Source organism: Pseudorca crassidens, chromosome 1 (assembly GCF_039906515.1).
Source record: "Pseudorca crassidens isolate mPseCra1 chromosome 1, mPseCra1.hap1, whole genome shotgun sequence".
Taxonomy (NCBI): Eukaryota; Metazoa; Chordata; class Mammalia; order Artiodactyla; family Delphinidae; genus Pseudorca; species Pseudorca crassidens.
Window position 1 is genome coordinate 5,005,314 of NC_090296.1, and position 19,550 is coordinate 5,024,863.

At 52.2% G+C, this 19,550-nt stretch overlaps 1 protein-coding gene across 10 annotated transcripts in view; it reads right to left on the minus strand.

Moving 5' to 3' along the window:
• Positions 1 to 1,315: 1,315 nt before the first annotated feature.
• The window catches only part of LOC137218546 (uncharacterized), a 34,770-nt gene continuing 16,535 nt past the window's right edge, over positions 1,316 to 19,550 (minus strand). For 8 of the 10 annotated variants that reach the window (XR_010940747.1, XR_010940748.1, XR_010940737.1 and 5 more), the window contains 2 exons: positions 17,031 to 17,103; positions 15,316 to 16,701 (listed from right to left, as the gene is read on the minus strand). Coding sequence is in view for 2 of the 10 variants with exons in the window: in XM_067725605.1 (XP_067581706.1) it covers positions 16,676 to 16,701; positions 17,031 to 17,103 (99 nt within the window). In the remaining 8 variants the exon portion in view is untranslated. Of the gene's footprint in view, positions 1,674 to 9,337; positions 9,502 to 15,315; positions 16,702 to 17,030; positions 17,104 to 19,550 lie in introns of those variants that run through there. The other 2 variants (XM_067725597.1, XR_010940746.1) reach the window with 2 other exon arrangements.

Here is a 19,550-nt window from a genome sequence, read left to right on the forward strand (position 1 = left end):
ATGGGCATCTGAGCTTCATCAGAGGCTGGAGCTGGGCTCTCCGCTCCAGAACATCACAGCGGCCCTCCCTCCGGCTGCCCGAGGTTCACTGGAGGCTGGAGCTGGGCTCTCCGCTCCAGAACATCAAGGGGACTTTCATGTGGACGCACAAGCTTCACCAGAGGCTGGGGGCCCACCGCACGCAGGACTCTCTCTCCTGGACTCTCGGCTGCCCCCTGGCTGGCCGCGGTCTCATCCAGGCGAGCACAGCTGGAGGCTGTCTTCTTCTCACCTTGGCGCTGCCTGGACCCTCACTCAGCACCATCCGTGTCTCCGTCTTCCTCAGGGACTGGGCTCAGGTCTCCTCGGCTGAGATGTGCCCACGATCCCCCGAGGCGAGGAGCCACGCTCGGCCCCGTGCAGTCATGGCTGGACTTGCCTGTAGTTCCCTTGAGGCACCTCCCTGTGGGGAGGGGAGGGGAGGAGGGAGGAAGAGGGGAGGGAGAAGGAGGAAGGTGGAAAGAGAAAGAGGAGGAGGTGGCCGTAGTGGTGGTGGTTGTCACGGCTTTGGCGTTGACAATGGCATTGACGGTGGCAGTGGCAGCGGTCAGCCTCTCTCTCCCACTGGCTGCGTGTCCAGCTCATCTGCTCCGGCAAAGCCAGGTGCACTGACCCCAGGACTCCTCGTGGACTCGAGTCCGAAGCTCCCTTGCCCTTGCTCCCCTCTGTCCCCCTTCGGCCCCAGCCACACACGGCTGGCCGACGGCCTGAGCTTCCTTGAGCTGGGCGGCGCCCCGCCAGCGGGGCAGGGGCTGCATCTGGGCACTACCTGTGCGGTGCCTCAGGGCCTGCTCGGTAGCCAACGCGTGGAATGAGTGTTGGCCCCGGGTCGCAGCCAGGCTGGAGCGGAACAGCTCGGCCGTCCGCTCCCCTTTAGTTTAAGCAGGACGACTGCTCTACCTGAGAATATGTGAGGAGCGGGGCGGGGGCGGGAAGAGTCGCGGCTCTGGGGGCGGCCCCTCCGGGGCTCCAGGGACCAGCGCAGACTTCCTCCACCTCCTGTCTCTATTCCTTTCTGGAAAGAAGCCTGGCTTCCTAAAACCATTAGAAGAAGGGGGACCTGCCCGGGTTAGTTCATCCAAACGTGCAAGCACCTCAGGATCCCCCCAGGCCAGCTCTGCTTCTGGGCATCCCATCACCCTTGAGTATCCAGTGGGCGGGGGACAGGTGGCTTCCTGGGACCGGAGCTGGCTCCCCTGCCCCTCCCATCAGACGGGCCCGAGCCGGAGAGCATCCCGACGTTCACCCCTCCTCAGATTAGTAGCACATCCATCAGTTTTTGTTAAGGCAAGAAACACATTTATTGAGACACGACAGGGTGTGCCAAGCCCTCGGGAGGGCACTTTGCGACCGCGTCACATGCCCCTCACAACAGCCCTGTGAGGTAGGCGTCCGATCCCATTTCACAGATGCAGACAGCGAGGCTCGGCGCTCCCCCAAGTCTCAGGGTTCAGGAGGGGTGGGGAGGGGTCCAGCCCGCGTGTCTGACACTCAGATCAGTGAAGTCCATCAGTCAGAGGGCGGGGAGGCGGGGTGGACGCGCCCCTCCATGCAGGGGAGTGGCCCGGGTCCAGAGTCTTTGGGTCCGGCCTGTCCCACGGGAACGCGTGCAGGTATCCCCGTGGCTGTGGAGGCTGAGAGAGACACAGGTGCTGATGAAGGCCACCCGCTCCTGGGCTCACTGGCGGACACGAGTTCTCATGCACACAGGCACGTTGGAGGCAAGGAGCAGAGAGAGGGTTAGGAGACGGGTCGCTCGGGGGCCTGGACCACACGGGGACAGGGCCCTGGCCCCCAGCAGCCATGGGGGCGAGGTGAGCACCCAGCCACTAGCCCCTGCCCTCTACCTGCTGCCCCTCAACTCTGGCACCCCACACCTGGTCTCCTCCTCCCGGAGAGAGTTCCAGAAGCACCACACCCCCCTGCACCAGGAACCTCTGATGGTCCTCCACTCACTAACCCAAATCTAGAACGCTCGGCCTTGCTAAAACCCACCCCAGCTCTCCTGTCCAACCCATCGCCAATTAAGCTTGGGCGTTTTCTAAACTATCAGCTTCCTCCTCTTTCTAAAACTTCTCCCTGATCCTGCCCACTTGGACCTCAATCCCGTCCCCTCTGAAGCCGCTACATCTCTGTACTGAAAAGCAAACCCTTCCTTCCCTCGCTGCCCTCCAAAGCTGGCCGGGTGCTCCCCTGACGCCCTCCACCCCACCCTGCAGCCCCCCTTTGGCAGTTCCAGAAAGCCCAGGGCTTCCGCGACCAGGGCCCACAGGCTGCAGGGTGCTGTGGCCAGCCCCAGCTGGGAGGCCGGGTGACGAAGCATTTATTTTCACATGAACAATCTCATTGAATCCGACAGTAACCACGCCAGGTAGGTGTGCCTATTTCCGGATTACAGGTGAGCAAACTCATCCAGGCCACACACACGTAAAGGTGCTTGGGTGGCTTCGAGCCCCAGGCCTTGATCTCAGAGCCAGTATATATGGAGTGCAGCAAGGCACTGAGCCAGCAACCCCAGAGCGGACACCGTCATCATGTACCCATTCTACAGGGGTGAAAACCAAGGCTCGGGATGGTCCAAGTAACCCTCCCAAGGCCACTAAGCTGGCAAATGGTGATGCCAGTACCAGAACTCAAATGGGTAAGCGTCCCGCCCCTCAGCTTGAGGGGGTGGAGAGGAGGGCGAGAGGAGGAGAAAGGAATCAAGGTCTGGGGTCCGATCCCCCCCTCATTCGCTGGCCGACCAGGGCTGCATCCCAGACTGGGCCTGTGCCTTACAGGTTAATGCTGATTGTCACCAATGGTGAGGACAGACAAAGACTTTTCAGGTAAAAGACCTCCCCTCCCCAAGGCGAGGGCTCCCGAGGCCCAGAGAGGGCATGGGCGGGCCCAGGACACTTCCCACTTGGGAATTGCCAAGTGCCACATCATCAACATCACTTGGACCACCCACTGTGCAGCACAGGGAACTATAGTCAATATCCTGTGACACACCATAATGGAAAAGAAGATGAAAAAGAATATATATATGTATAAGCGAGTCACTTTGCTGTACAGAAGAAATTAACACAATATTGTAAATCGACTATACTTAATAAAAAAAAAATCACTTGGACCACTACACATAGGAGTACATTTTAGCCCAAATAAAGTTTTATTCTAGACATAAATATTTCCAACAATGTTCAGAAGACAGCTATTTCCGTCAGGAGGGTCTGTCCGGCGGCCACCCCCTGGGGTGAGCCCCCAGCGCAGACAAAGTCCCTCAGGCTTTGCCCTGAAGAGTCTTTGCCGAGAAAACACACCTTTTTCTCTTACAGAAACGCATGCAGATTCAACGCGTACATCAGCCAACGGTCAATTCAGCTTTGCACATCCACTAAAACCCTGCCTTACCAGTCAGCGAGCGCCTGTTAGGCACCTACGAGTGTAGACAGCAGGGCTGTTAGGTGGGGTCAGAGAAGCATAGGTCTCAGAGTCAGGGAGGGGGTCCAAGAGCTGCTTAGGCACGACCTCACTGAGCTTCGACTTTCTACCTGCCCTCCAGAGGCAGGGACCCAGGCCTGCCCCCCTCAAGAGGACGAGGCCCTGAAAACACCAGGCACCTGAGAAAGTCCCTCCCCCTGGGTCACACAGGACCAAGGTCCATCAGGGAGCAGACACCTACACACAGACCCACAGTCTACCGAGAGGAGGACCCTACCAACCTGTCCCTACAGTGGGGCCCGCCCCTCGGGAGCTTCGGACAAGTGCTCAAGGACATGGGGTGGCCGTGGTGCAGACACAGCCCACCGAGGCTGTGAAAGGCAGGGGCCAAACCAGGAGGGTGGTGAGGCTTCCACAGAGGGAGGGGCCGGGAGGGAGGGACTCAACAAGGTCCCCAGCTCAAGCCTACCTGGGATGGAATCTGGGATGTTCTAGCTGAACACTGATGTCCCACACGCGTGAGACGAGGGCCAGGAAAGGAATTCCGTGGCCACGTGGAGACCCCCGATCCAAAATGACCACTGCAGGGGTGCCTCCTGGGGCTCCCTCCAGAGCAGGGCAGAGCTCTGGAGGGCGTGACCTCCACGGGAGCACTGCCAGGCACGCGATGGGGACAGAGACACACTGGGGCACATTTGGGCCGACAGAGGCTGGCCACGGTAACCGGGAGGGCTCGTCTGGCCAAGTGGAAAGAGCGCCCCACGGCTTTTCATGGAAGACTGTTCAGTCCTGGCTCTGACGCTCTGCGGTCCCCGATTCTCAACTTGCTCATCTGTAAAATGGGCCCACACGCCAGTCAAGCAGGGAGCTCGTGGGCGTGGAACAGCCCCAGGTTTGGTTCCAGGCCCATGGAGGGGGCTGAAGACTCATTTCTTTACCTTACAGTCAGGGAAAGAAGGAAGGGGGTGGAGGAAATTAGGAGCACGGGCCTCTCCCTTAAAAGGCAGAAGAAGGTGTTTTAGTCCCTGAAGGTGTTACCCAGGAACCTGCTCGCGCTCTCTCGAAACTGTCCCCCCGCCTTCCTCCCTGAGAAACACCCCGGGGCACCCACAGAGGTCTGCAGAAGCCCCTCCACGGACCAGGCAGCGACAGGTAGGGCAAACCCAGAGCAGTCACCCTGCACGCGACAAGCAGCAGCTCGGGATGCGGGGGGAGAGGAAGGCAGGCTCCGAGGGAGGGAAAGAGCCATCACTCGTGAACCAAACCAATATTTACCCTGGGCCCACATCACTACACGCTTGCAAACTGCTGGGCCTCTGCCTTACACATCCCACTGACTGCTGGAAATCCAATCTTAGCATAAGATCAAGGCTGACTTTTTATTCACGTGGAACTAGGAAAGGCTTCCCTGTTCCCTTCCAGACGGCCCCCAACACGCGACCATTCTCAGTGACAGCCAGCATTTCATTAGCAGCCCTGGGCCCTCAGAACAACCCTGTGAGGTAATAAGCTTTCTGGTGACCCACGGTTTAAGAGAAAAGGAGACCGAGGGTCAGAGAGGAAGGAGGAGTGACTTGCCCAACACCACACAGTTAGTTAAGCGCCCCCCGGATTCTCATTTCTAACACAAAACACTGACTCGTTAATCGGACAGTGAAAGTTCCATCAAGTGACACCAGAGGCAAGAGTCCTGGTTTTCGAACAACACACATCATACAAAAGTCCGTGAGATACAGCAACTGTTAACAGGTTAATTAGGAACAAAATACAATCTCTTAGTAAAGGTTATAAACAACCGTCACTTGCATTGGGTTACAATTTTGTTATTTGACCATCTACCTATCCATCCTTTCAACGGAAATGGAAGGTGACCCTACCACTGGCCTGGTACTGTGTTAGGCACCCAGGCTGCTGACATGTGAGCCCAAATGTTGTGAATGGGGTGAGGGGACATTAGTGGGGAGGGGTATAGTGTCTTTGACAGCTGGTGCCTAATATTTCGGGGGGAGGACACTGCTGGGAGGGGTCTCTTGTGGAGGATAAGTGCCGCCCACAGGCCAGACACAGCGGTAGGCAAGACACAGATGGGGCCTTCCAACCGATTCCGATTCCGGAGACAGGTGTGAACGCGTACCCCAGGGGGTCCAGGGCATTGCCCAAAGGAGTCGTCAGTACCCAGCATGAAGGTTCCTGCCCAAATTACAACCATCTAACCTTCGAACGCCATACAAATTTAGCATTCGTTCCCACAATACCGACTGCATGTTTGACAAAAAGATTTCCCACTAACCTGCCCAAATCAGGCTGCCCCTCCTGGCCTGTCAACCCACCCCCAACCCACCCCTGGGGGCACGCGCACACCCTTTCAGAATCGCAGTTCAAGATCCTAGTTACATCAAGCCTCACAACAGCCCTGCGAGGTGGGTGTGCCATGGTCTCCCCAGGAGACAGACTCAAGCTGTCGCCATCCGTTTAAACCGCACGTTTGTCCAGCTCCAGGGTCCTGGCTTTGTCCACCACCCCCACTGTCCAAGGCGATAAGCAAATACAGAATTCTCAGTAGAGCCCCTAGATCTACGCCTTGTCCCAAGCAGTAGCAGTGAGCTAAGTTGGAGTTGGCGGGGGGGAGCGGTGGTGGATGCCGCCTGGCCCGGGACCTGCGTGGATGCTGGGGGCTGCATCCAGGGTTCGCCAAGCGCTGTGTGCCTCGGATGCCCTCTTGTGCCAGAAGATTGTTCTGTGCAGACCCCGCGTGGGGCAGGACCCTTGCCATCCAAGCAAGCAACCACCTTCCCCAATTTTCTCTAAATAGAGCCCAGAATTAGCAAATCCCAAAGGGACGGGATGACTCCAAGTTCCCCTTTGTGCAAGATCGGGGTGTTCTAATGACTTGGAAGCCTGCTCACGGGCAGAATCAGCCTTTCGTTTCAGAACCCCCAGCTCTCATTCTGGCCTCTTGAGGCTACGGGCTGTGATTTCTGAGCGCCAAGAAACACAGTTTGCTGATTACTAATCAACTTAGTTTGGGGAGGAACAAAGTTGAGGAGGGCTACCAAACCGTCAACAGAACTCGGGTCTAGGGGTGGGAGCTAAATCAAGGGTCCCGCCGTGTTACTGACACACAAACATGGCCCCTGGCAGACATGCTCATCTTTTCCTTGGAAAGGGGATGGTTGGAATGTGTCCTGTGAGCCAGCTCTAGTATAGCACCGGCGGATCTCTTCAAATGTTTGCGGACTGAGTGAACGAATGAAGGGATGAAAGAATGAAGGGATGAGTTACAACCACTGCCATCTGGTGGGAGGAAGCTGAAAGGCTGAGGGCAAAGCTCATGACAGGGACCATGCACCAGGCAGGGTGGCCTGGGGGGGAGGGGGGCCGCTCTCGGACCCCGGCCCTGGTTCCCTCACGGTGTGTGATGCACGGGAAAGCGCCACGGGGAAGGAAGCCGTGTGGGTGACGGTGGCGGATGACATCCAGCTGGGACGTGCTCAGAGCAGTGACCCCGGAGGGAGAAGCCACAAATAAGGGCGTTCACTTCATAACCACAGCCCATGGCACTACACAGCCTGCCCAAGAGGAAAAGGTTTGCTTTCAGGAAAGGGAAAGGCCGAAGCGCCAGGTCAGGAGACGTAGGCCAAATGCACGGATGGATGGATGGATCGAAATCATGTTGGGAATCATCATGGCCTCCCGAGCTTCGATGCTGGGGCAAACGTGTGGGTGAGAAATTCCAGTACAGGCAGACAGCACTCGGTGCTATAGTAGAGGGTCAGTGGGAGGATGCGGCCCCTGGCTGAGAGCAGAGCGTGTTCTGGGACGCAGGTGCAAGCCCTCCTGGGGTCACGTGCCCTCCCCGAATGGCCACGGTGACCTCTGAGCCCCGGCTAGCCTTGGGGTGGGCCGTGAGGGGAAGCCCGAGAACAACATGGGGTCCATTCTGCTCCTTGGCTCACGGAATTGAACTGTCCCATTTCTGAAGGAGGATTCACTATCAGACCTGATCCGACACATCCCCTTAATCAATTAAACCCCAAAGACCAACACGCAGGCCTAGGGGACATGTGCTCACAGGACCCCGGGAACGTAAACGGCAGCTGATCGCCTCAGCTGACTGCGCTGAGAGGTGGCAAATGGAGGTGCAGGGGCCTGTCCTCCTCGAGGTGAAATGGGGGAGGGGCGGATGGGAAATCCACCACTGAACTCTACAAGATGGTAGCACAGCTCTCTGGACCCTGGAGGGTCAAAGAGATATTCCTGCCCCACAAGAGTTATAGAGGGTGAGGTTAGAGTTTATAAACCACTAATGCACAAGCCCACCAGGGGGATGTGGCCTTAGATACTGCTGGGCTGACAGAGGGAATACGCCCATTTCCCAGGAAGAAGCAAAATCCTAAAGTCAAATGGAGGGTCATCTAGGCCAACCCCACTCCCACTAATTGAATCTCCTTAAAGCCACCCTCATCGACTATCTGCCCCTTGAACGCCTCCAGTGAGGAAGGGCTCACTACGTCCTGAGGACACTCGTTCCATCCTTGACAGTCTCATCACAAAGCCATGACCCGGTGGACTTGGACAAACAGTTCACAGAAGATAAAATGCAATTTTTTAACAAACACATGTGAAAATGTTCAACCGTCATTAGTAATCACAGCAATGCAAGTTAAAATGACAGAAAAACACTTTTTAACAGAGATAAACTAGCAATATCATGACAAAGTTCTAATACATCGCTGGACATTATAAAATGCTGTAAGCCTTCGGCTATTAGTCAATATTCATACAAAAATTCCTGGCCTTTCATTCAAGAAACTCAACCCTAAGAAGTTCACTTGTTCATTCACCAATCCTTTTATTCACCCATCCTTCCCTCCTCTCCTCTAACAGCCAACCAACCACTCACTCACTCACATCTTCATCCATCCTTCCCTCCTCTCCTCTAACAGCCAACCAACCACTCACTCACTCACATCTTCATCCATCCTTCCCTCCTCTCCTCTAACAGCCAACCAACCACTCACTCACTCACATCTTCATCCATCCTTCCCTCCTCTCCTCTAACAGCCAACCAACCACTCACTCACTCACATCTTCATCCATCCTTCCCTCCTCTCCTCTAACAGCCAACCAACCACTCACTCACTCACATCTTCATCCATCCTTCCCTCCTCTCCTCTAACAGCCAACCAACCACTCACTCACTCACATCTTCACCCATCCTTCCCTCCTCTCCTCTAACAGCCAACCAACCACTCACTCACTCACATCTTCATCCATCCTTCCCTCCTCTCATCTAACAGCCAACCAACCACTCACTCACTCACATCTTCACCCATCCTTCCCTCCTCTCCTCTAACAGCCAACCAACCACTCACTCACTCACATCTTCATCCATCCTTCCCTCCTCTCCTCTAACAGCCAACCAACCACTCACTCACTCACATCTTCATCCATCCTTCCCTCCTCTCCTCTAACAGCCAACCAACCACTCACTCACTCACATCTTCACCCATCCTTCCCTCCTCTCCTCTAACAGCCAACCAACCACTCACTCACTCACATCTTCATCCATCCTTCCATCCTCTCATCTAACAGCCAACCAACCACTCACTCACTCACATCTTCACCCATCCTTCCCTCCTCTCCTCTAACAGCCAACCAACCACTCACTCACTCACATCTTCATCCATCCTTCCCTCCTCTCCTCTAACATTTAGCATCTACAACATTTCAGGCATTAAAGATACAAAGATCAATTCAACAAGCTTCTTGCCCTTAAGGGGCTCACAGCCTAGCAGGAGAAACTGACATACCATGAAACTGACATACCATGATCATTTCTAGGTGTGGGAAAATAATTGGTAAGAATGAAAAAAAAAAAAAGTGGGTGTGCTAAGCCATTAGCTGTGGCATAATTTGTAACATTAAAAAAAAAGATGAATTATGCATAGCAATAGTAACAATAGCAGGTTGATGTGGGGAATGATTGACATAGCCTCTCAATGAGACACAAGGCAGCCAGTGACGTGATGAAGTCTATGGAAGAAAGAAAAATGTTGACGATGGAATATTATGTGGAAAAGGCAAACTGTAAAAAAAAAAGAAGTGTATGTGGTGAAGAATGGCAATTAGGTTTAAAAAATGAACGCTCATTTAAAAAAGTAGATGTCCATTAAAAAAAAGTGTGCTCATAAACAGGAATTGGAAGGGAAGAAATAAAGATGGGTGACATGTCGAATGATGGGTGATCTCCTGCTCTAGGTCATGTGCTATCCACACCGTTTACATTAGGATCACAGGGGAGCCCTTGGCCCATCTGCCCCAGAGGCCCAGCCTCCGTCCTCCACCCTCTGGAAGGCCAGCCCCGAGGCCAAGCTTCCTGAGGAGGGAGTTGGGAGTTGTACAGAAATCCAAGGAGACTTGCAGCTCCTGGTGTCACCAGGGGAAGGATTTGTGCAAGGGGTGCATGCAAAGGTCAAAGTCAACAGACAAAATTTGTCTTTTTTTCAAAGAGTGAGAAGAAGAAACACACACTTGAGATAAGCCCTGATCAGAGAGGAGTGCTGAGATCCCATCTTGGACCTCATGGATCAAGCGTGGACAGAACCAGATGGGGGCCCATGTGGAAACTCCACCCCCGGCTTCTACGGCCCTCAAGCCCTGTCCTGAAACTCGGCATCTCGGAACTGGAGACCCTTAGAATGCTGGATCCCAAGCTCTTAAGAGCTCTGACCCGATGACCCTCAGGCCCTCAACATTCCTAAACAGACAGAACTCACCCAATCCCAACCCACCCTCCCCACTGGGGCATTCTCCCACCAGCCCATTTCCATCCAGGTGACCCCCTCGACAGCCCCTCGGACCTGGGGAGAGGCTCCCCGAGAGGTTTGCTCTCCTGTCCCTCCCTAGTTCCTCTGTGCACATGGCCGTGGCCCCCAACTTCTCCCCAATACTTTCTAAGTCTTCTCGACCCTCAGCTGACTTTTAAAACCACACAAGGGTTCTCCAAAAAGACCCTCCCAGGCTCTTCCTGCCCCAAGCCCCTGCCACCCCCACTCTGGTCCCCACGATGACACCTGGGCTGTTCGGGGGGCTCTCTGGAGACCCCCTCTGAACAGGTGTCTTCAGGGTTAATAAGCGTGCAGAGCCCTGAAGCCCCAGCGCCACCTCAGGCCCACGAGGCCCTGCTCACGTGGCCCAGACACGTGGCACCTCCCCCCCACCAGGCAAAACGCTAGCCCCAGCCGCACCCAACCCCCCTGCGCTCCGCGCTCTCCCAGCCACGATCCTGGGTCCAGCCAAGCTGGCTCCTCCTGTTCAGGGCGCTTGTTAGGAATCCAGTTTTTTTTTTTTTAATGTCCCAGATCGGAATCGAGAAGTCCAGAGGGCCTCTGGTGCTCAGTTTTAGAGACAAACACAGGCACACAACACACACACAAGTGCACAAATCCTGTCCGGTACAGAGAAAGGAGACTGCACAGAGCCAGGGCGTCCCTGGGGTCGGAAGCGCCAGTACAAACAGCCCCCAACCCCGGCGGGGGGGCGGGGGGCGGGGGAAGGCAGGTCAGGAGGGGAGAGGACAAGTTCAACAACACAGTGCAAACGCGCTTTCCGCCGAAATACAGAGAGTACATCGGAAAACAGTCGAGAAGACAGCAAGGCCTTGAAACCGGCTCTGGGGATGCCAGGGCGAGGGGGCCGGGATCCTGGGACCACTTCTGCAAACCCCGGGCTGAGAGGCACCTGCCCCGGGACCCCCTGACTCGAGAAGGGAAGGCAGCCCACCCCGTAGAAGACCGGGCTGGTGGGCTCCCGGGCACATTTCGGAAAGTTGCGGGAACACGATTTCTGGTGATCTGGCCCCTACTGGCCCCCTTCCCAAGCCACCTGCACAGGCCCTGGATGTGAGTGGCGCCCCTCCCAGGACAGCGCAGCGGGCGGGGCCCACACAGCCCCCAGGGTCTCCCGCTCCCTGACCCTCTGCTGCCCCCTGGCGGGAAAAGCCTCCCTCGCAGGTGACCCACGTCCAGTTCCCACAACCTTCGGCAGGGCCCGGGGCCTGAGCCCTTCCGACGGGACACTGCCAACACGCAGGACAGCATCTGCCCCACGATCCGTCCAAGCGGGGAGCTGATGCCATTCCGAGTTTACAGATGGGGAAACTGAGAATGAGAGCAATGAAGTGAAATGGCCCCCACAGCCAGGGTGTGACAGTGGCGCTCCAAGGCAAGGGTCCTCCTGAGCCAGCTCCTCCCGCCAAGAAAGTGCAGGTGACAGGCACATAACATGCCAAGAGCCACGCCTCCCTGGTACCCACTCCCTTCGGCTGGCGGGAACCCAGGGACCCCAAACTGGAAGAGTCCTCCCTTCCTCTCTGCCTGCTATTTCTTCCTTCCTTTTTCCTTCTTTCCCTCCTTCCCTCCTTCCTTCCTTCCCTCCTTCCCTCCTTCCTTCCTCCCTCACTTCCTTCCAGTCATTCATGCATTTCTTCCAGTCGCTCATTCGTTCATTCATTTAGATTTGACGCCTTTATTTACCGACTTCAACAGCACGGCTTTCGATTAATCACAGCCCCTCGTCCATGAAGCTCTCCCTTCTCCTATTTATTCGTTTATACATTATTTTGATTCCTTATTCCTCTCTTTTGTATTTCTCCCTTTCTCTCACTCTTCCTTCCGTTCCTTCATTCTTACAAACTCAGGTGCACAGAAGGATGAATCGGGCTCCCGCGAGCGACATCCTCCTGTCCCTGGTCCAGGCAGCACCACCTCTCATTCATTCATTCATTCATTTATGCACTCATGCATTTGCCCTTCCTTTCTTTCTTATTTTGGGTATTCTTTTACTTACCAGTCTCCTGGGAAATAATTGTATTAGTCAAAACTGCATGTGCAAAATAACCATCGTTGGCCCGTGTGTTGATTTGCCTTTGCTGTTTTTCTTCCTCGCCCTTAGTCACGTTTTACACTTTGCTATTTATTCTTTTATGTATGGACCTCAATTGCATATATTTTATTACATAAAGATGATAAAAGGCTGGAAGATGCAGCCTTGTCTTTGGGTCGGGTATTTCCTCTATTTTTCATTTATTCTTGGAAAGGTGTGATGTATTTATCTATTTAAGGAGTACGTATGTAAACTAATTATAATCCCTGCTCAGACAACCTCTCTTTTAACTAACCATTTATCACCTTGGTTGCAGGTTTATCATCCTTCCTTTCTCCTTTTTTCACTTCTCTTTTTTTTCATCTCTCCATCCTCCCTTGCCCTAAAAAAGGGGATTGGATGAGCTCATCCATCATTGGGATTGATGACGACCTCATCCCTAATCCTAACACATCCTCCTCTCAGACACACCCACGTCTTCGTTAGCTTTTTATTAGTCCCTCCCCCACCCCGCCTTTCTCTTTCACTTAGTTTCACTTTGCCTTCCCTCACCTCTTTCTTTAACTCCCTGATGTGTTCTGTTATTTTTTTTTTTCTTGCATCTTTTCACTCTTAGGAACCTCAGGTGTCCGGAGTGAGATGAGTGACAATCCCATGGGCGACGCGCTCCTGGCCGTTCCAGGCATGTCCATTTCTAATTCAGTTGTTCATGGGTCCATTCATTCTTTCTGTCACTCTTTTATTTCAATATTTATTCTTTTATTTATGGACCTCAGGTGCACAGAATTGGATTAACCATCATCTGTGGTTCCCGGAGCCTTCTCAGCACCGGTCCATGTGGGGCTCGCTTTTGTTTGTTAATTCCTCATACTGGTGATTTGGTTGAGGATTTATTTAACTATCTCAAGAGCCCAGTTTTGAATCAGTCATAATTCCTGGCTCGCGGTGCCGTCTCGTTTTTTTGTTCTAACATGGCCCTCTCTCTCGTAGAATTATGTACGTATTGATTTATTCCTTCAATATGTTTTTATTGCTAATATCCATCCTGTCATAATTGTCTACGCCCCTCCTTCACCGCTCTCTTTTTTGCATTCTTTTATTCCCGTGAGCCTCGGGTGCAGACGTGAATTAATCAAAATCATTCTTCTCACTCATTTGTTCACACAGCCATCCCTCTACTTATTCTTTCTTTATGATGAACCTCAGCTCTTACTAATTATTGTATTTAATGACTAATATTTGTTTATTATATGTAAGTACTCATCCAGGAAGTGCCTCTTCTTCCACAGGTCTATTTTCTTTTCTTTTCTTTCATCTTTCTTTCTCCCAGTTTCTCCTATAACTTTTCAGACTTTTTCTCACATTCTCATGGAATGTGTGAATTTATTCCTTCAGGCATTTATTTATGTGATTGTTTTTATTATTTATCAACTTCGGGGCCGGAGATCTGAATTAATGTGGATGGTCTGTGCTAAGCCAGTCCCTTCTCACAGACTTCACTGTATGACTCACTAATTTATTACCTTCTTTACTCCTTTTTTAAATTGTTTTATTTTTTTCCTCCAATCTCAGTTGTTTTTTTCTACCAGTCTCTCAGCCTTTTTTTTTTTTTACCGCCTTTCCTTCTCTTGGAGATCGGGCACCAGGGACTGGATGAATCCTAACACCCTGCAGGACCGGCCTCCTTGGTCACTGCAAATCTCTTTTCTCATTCACTCTTGCATTCATGCATTCATGCATCCATTCGGGTTTTCTTCCTTTTTGGTGAGTGTTTTTACACTTCTGGCTGGCAGGGGCACCTAATTGGGTACATGATCATCTACAAGCAGTGGGCCTTCCCCTCCCTGGCCTCACTGAGGTCCTCCCTTATGCATTTCAGCTTTGAACTGCCTCCTGGGTGGGTAGGTGGCGGCCCATCTGAGAAGCCCAGATGTGAATTCATCACTGTGCTTGGTTCAGGCCCCCCTCTCATTCTTACTCCTAGAGCTGCTCTCTCCTATATATGTATTTATCTATCTGTCTGTTAATATATTACCTTTCTCCTTTTTTCCTTTTTCGTTTCTAATTTAATCTCTGATTTATCATTTCTCTCCCACTTTCACTGTTTCTCTCTTTCACTCTCTCACTCTTTCTTTCTTGCATTCTTTCATTCTTCAGCGCTCTGGTGCCATGAACTGATGAATCCTAACGTTACCTGCAAACGGCATCCCGGGGCCCTGCCTCTCCGCGTGTCATTCATTCATTCCTTCCTTCCTTCATTCATACCATTCTTCCTTCCTGCTGTGTTTTTCTTCTTATTAGGTATATACTCCTCTACTAATGGAGTGCCCAGATTTTGACCCATTGTGATCTACAGTCTGGGCTGGTCCTTTATTATCACTCCCAGCCTAACCCTCTTCCAAGAATATACCCATTTACCACCTCTTAACTCTTTCTTTCTCTCTTTTGTTGCAGCTTTCCAAATCTCCTCCTTTCTCATCTGTCTTCTTTCATCCTCCTGGATCTTTGGTGCCCAGACGGTGGGGGGGATTAATTACAACCTTCCAACAGGCCCCTGAGGAGTGCCTGTGGCCATGGCCCCTCCCCGCCTCACTCTATCATGCCTTTGTTTCTCTAGATACTCATTCACTTCTTTATGGTGATACTTATTATGTTTTGATAGTACTGTGGCTTTTAGAATTGGACCGGCCATAACCCTTGATTCATGACAGTCTATTACTCGACTCCTAGCACTGCCTTCTTTTATATGTTTATTTATTCACCCACTAATGTATTCCTGGACTGAACACTTGTTACTTTTTCTTCCGTATTTCTCGATTTTTATTTAGATGTTTTATTTTGTTCTCTCTCTTTTTTCGTCCTTTCATGGAACAGACCTCAGGTCCCAGGACTGGATGACTCAAAGCCCCTCCTGCCACGCTCCCATCTGGGTCCATGTATGTCCACTACTTATTCATCCCATCCTTTCCTTTCTCCTTTTTTTTCTTTTTTTTTTTTTTTTGGCTTTCTTTCATTTCAGTGTTTATTTATTTATGTGTGCCCAGAGTTAGAAAAATTTGGTTAAAGTTAACTCTCATCTCTGGTCCCCCGGGTCCTTTTTCGGGTTTAACTATCTTTTGAACTCTTCCTCTGTTGTTTCTCTTTTTTTTCTATGGCTGGAGCACGTATCTGGACTAATCCTAATGCTTGGCTTCTAATAACCTGACATAGTCCTCCTTATGTATTTTCTCACCCCCTAATTTTAAAAGTCATCTTCCTGCTTAGCTATTATTTTGCGTCTTTCCGTTTTTCTTCTTCCTTTCAATCATTTGTGCCCTTTCTCTTGCATCTTTTCACTTTGATGGGCCGCATAATCTCACCCTCACCACTGGTTTATGCATCTCGACTTCTTATTCATCCTTTCATCTAGGCTTTATTCTTTTATGGACAGACTTTAGGCGCTATATACTTGAATTGCACGTGTTCCCTTAGTCCACGATGACCTGACATCGGTTCCTGCGTGGCCCTATTTATATATTGATTCAATGCTTTATTGACTTATCTATCGAGCTCCTGTGCATCAAATTGGATCTCCTTCAGGGTACGCCTCTTTACCTATTTATTAGTTTCTTCACTCTTTCATGTCTTCGTTCATTTATTCATCCATTCACTCATTTGGACCAGGTAACAGAGCCCAGCAAAATGACCTCCCAACCAGAACAATAGAACATTCACAGTATATTTGACCTTCCAGCTTCTTCCCACCAAGTGAACCACCAAGGTGAGCACAGCCCACAGTCCTTGACACGTATGCATGGCGGATGCAGGCACAGGCAGAGTACATGTTAGTGCAGCCAGAACACCCGCCGCCCCCCCGGGGGTCACATCCTACACAGATGAGGGTCAGAGTCCCCAGGCCCCCTTGGTGGGGCAGGTGCTTCCCCGTGGACCCCTGTGAATGGCCATCCCCATGAGAAACCTGTTTCAAGACCCAAGAGTGCACAGAGACACACACGGTATACATGATCTCCCCGGTGGGAAACGACGGACATAGAGTTCATCTGAAAACAGACGGCTTTGTCTGTAGCCATATAAAAATATTTTGGCCTTTCAAGGCAAATACAAAAGGAACTACCCATTACCATTGCTGAGTGTCTCAGTCCCAAACAATAAAGAACTTGAAGAGGTTTAGCCGGAAACTTTGAAGACAGAAAATCTGTCCATTCCGTTTTCCAGACATTTCAAGGGGGGGAAGGTAAGTGAAGGTCATTGCAGCTCGAAGCCTGTTTGAGAGGCTGGTCTCTTGGCCCGCGTTTTCTCCTCGGCCCTTTGAAGGGGCCCCCAGCTAGGCCACTTCCATCCTAGTCTGCCCTGCGGCATAAGAGCCGAAGGGAGACTCAGCAATGAAAGGGTCATTCGTTTAGAGGAGTGAAAGAGGAAACATTCTTTGGGGGTCCGGCACTTGAAGCCGCCTATAGAATTCTTTTGCCACAGAGACGACACGAGGAGGCTGGGGGGGTCCTGCCTCCGAACACAAGCCCCCCAGGTCCACGCTCAACTGGGCTCACCGGGCACCCCTCTCCCCGTGAGCGGACCACGGACCAGCGCTCACCAGCCCCTCCCACGAGGCTGCTCTGGGTGGCAGCCGGCCCCCACTGGTGACCAACCACAGAGGTGCTCCCCACGGCCCAGCAACTTACGATTTTGGAGCTGGAGGGTACTGGGGTGGCGTGTCCACGGTCCTGTCCCACGGAGGATTCGAGACGGCTTCAGCTGGAATGAGAAAGCACTGGGTCACTGAAATAGAATCTCACCCAACGGAAGCAGGGACGCCCCAGCTTCTAGCAAGCGTGGAATTGGTGAAGCCAAGCATTTTGCTTTTCACTGTACTGGCTCACTCGCTCACCCGCCAAGCTCCCCACCACAGCTTCCGGGGGTATTTGAAGCCGATGGGGCAGGTGTGGCGGTGTGGACACGGCTCTCAACCCAAGAGCCCTTGGGCTGGTTGGTGCCACCCATGATGCTAAGTGCCCTTTTATGGAACCCAAAGGCTCAGGGCCATTTCATGAGTGAGAGCTGAGCTGGACACACCCAAAGACTGGGTAGAAGGCTTCCCGGCAGGACATTCCACCATGAGGGAAGGGCACCCCGGGGCACAGCCAGGCCAGCGTTAGCATGTGCTCAGGCATGATGGGAGTGCGGTCAGCTGGGCGCCTGGCCCTGGATGAGACAAGGGAAGTGGCTGAGGACCACACCAGGGTTGTGGAGTCTTGAATGGGCAGTGTGTCCTAAAACCATGGGATGGAAGATGAAGGATGATGCTGCCTGGACAGACACCTTCACTTTAACAATTACATACAAATTTTCATCAGCACCATATAAAAGCCTGACCGGTTACATCAAGTCTTTGACTTCAAGTATTTGCCTTAAAGTTTTTTTAAAAAGCGTTAAGTAATGATAGACACATGTCATTATATACCTGTCAAAACCCACAGACTGTAGGACACAAAGAGTGACCCCGAATGATATAAACCATGAACTTCAGTGAATAACTATGTTATCCAGGTCGGCTCCTCAGTGATACCAAATGTGCCACATTAATGCCAGATGTTAACATCAGGGGATGGGGGGCGGGGTATGGGACTTCTCTGTACTTGCCACTCACTTTTTCTGTAAATCTAAAACTGCTCAGAAGAAGAAAAAAAAAAAGAGGCTGTTCATTTTTTAAAAATATTTTGAGGGACTTGATTTTGAACATTCATTCAGTAGGCTCTAGTGAAGGTGGGCAGGTGTGGCTGACAGATGGTCTGTGATGGCTGAGGTTTGAACAACACTGTAAGGGGAGGGGCTAGAATGATAACAAAAGCTAGAGAAAAAGGTGAATGAAAAAGGAGCGCCCCATGGTCCTCCAAGGAACCCCGAGGAAGGAACAGACCCTCTCCAACCCCCCTGCCCTGACTTAAGCCACTTGGGTGCCCACCCCGGCTGCCATTGCCCCCCTATTCCCAGTGGTTCACTCACTGGGGTGCCCAAGACCTGGCTGGGCACAGAGGGCTCACCTCTTGCTTCCAATCCCTGTAAGAATTCCTTCCCTGGCCCTGAGCTTCCCAAACACCATTCTCCCCTAATTGGTTGCTTTTATAACCAAGAAACAGAAAGTCTTTTTAAAAAATCAGTGTTAAGCAAGCAGTCATCAGCCCATGGGTGACCGAGGGTAGACTGGTTTTCTAAGGGCTTTCTGGGTGCCCGTGTTGCACTGGACACCCCCGGGAGAGTTTCCAGCCCTCCCCAGGAGCCTGTGAGCGCCTGGGGGGGCCAACGCAGCACGACCACAGCCACTGCCTCTTCCCGTGGGACAAAGAAACACGGGAAAGGGCTTTGGTGAGTCGTTCCAGTTTGGTTCTCTTTGGTGTCTTTTAATAGGACCCGGGAAATCAAAAGCAGCTCAGAGCATCTGGGTTTTTTCCTGCTTCTGCCCAGAGGCCCCAGGAACCCTCAGAGTTCCCGATTGTCCGTAATTAACTTTCGTGCAGACCCCAGGCTGCTCCTTGAAGACGCAGCCCCGGCAAAGTCGTGCCTTGGTTTCCGAGCTGCGTGTCCCAGCCCCGGGTCTGCCGTGATGCATAAGCACCACGGTGCCAGGCTGCAATCGTAACAGATGGAGACACTGCAGAGATGAGTCAGTGTCTGGAACCAAAGGAGAACACAAGGCCTCCTTAGAGGGTCCAGAGGAACAATTGTCGCAAGCGACGGATCGAAGACCTCATAAACGCGTGTGCTGCGTCCGTAATCTACGCAGGAAGTGCTGCTGCTTACACGGAAAACGCCCTCTGCAGCTTGAGAGGATTAGACGATTCAAGCTCTGCCTCTCAAAATTCTTAAAGTTCCTCTTTTCTGGGGGCAAATGGGGCCTCATTGATCTGGCACATCTTTGGTACAAATCATTTGTGGATGTTGAGAGCAGAGAAAGGTGGAAAAGGATGATTTTTAATAAAACGGTGATTCTCAGAAATAGAGCCTGTAGTTTATACAAACAGCTGTGAGCCTCGCCTCGGATCTCACGCTGCCTACCTGTTGAGTAACGAGCACCCTCTTACAACTTTCCCCAACAAATGCAAGCTCTTGGCGGAGTTAATTTCCTGTACCTTTGTGAAGGCCAGCGCCCTAGACATTATGGGCTCATTTACGAAAATGGGAGAGGTAATTGGGACAGCTTTTGA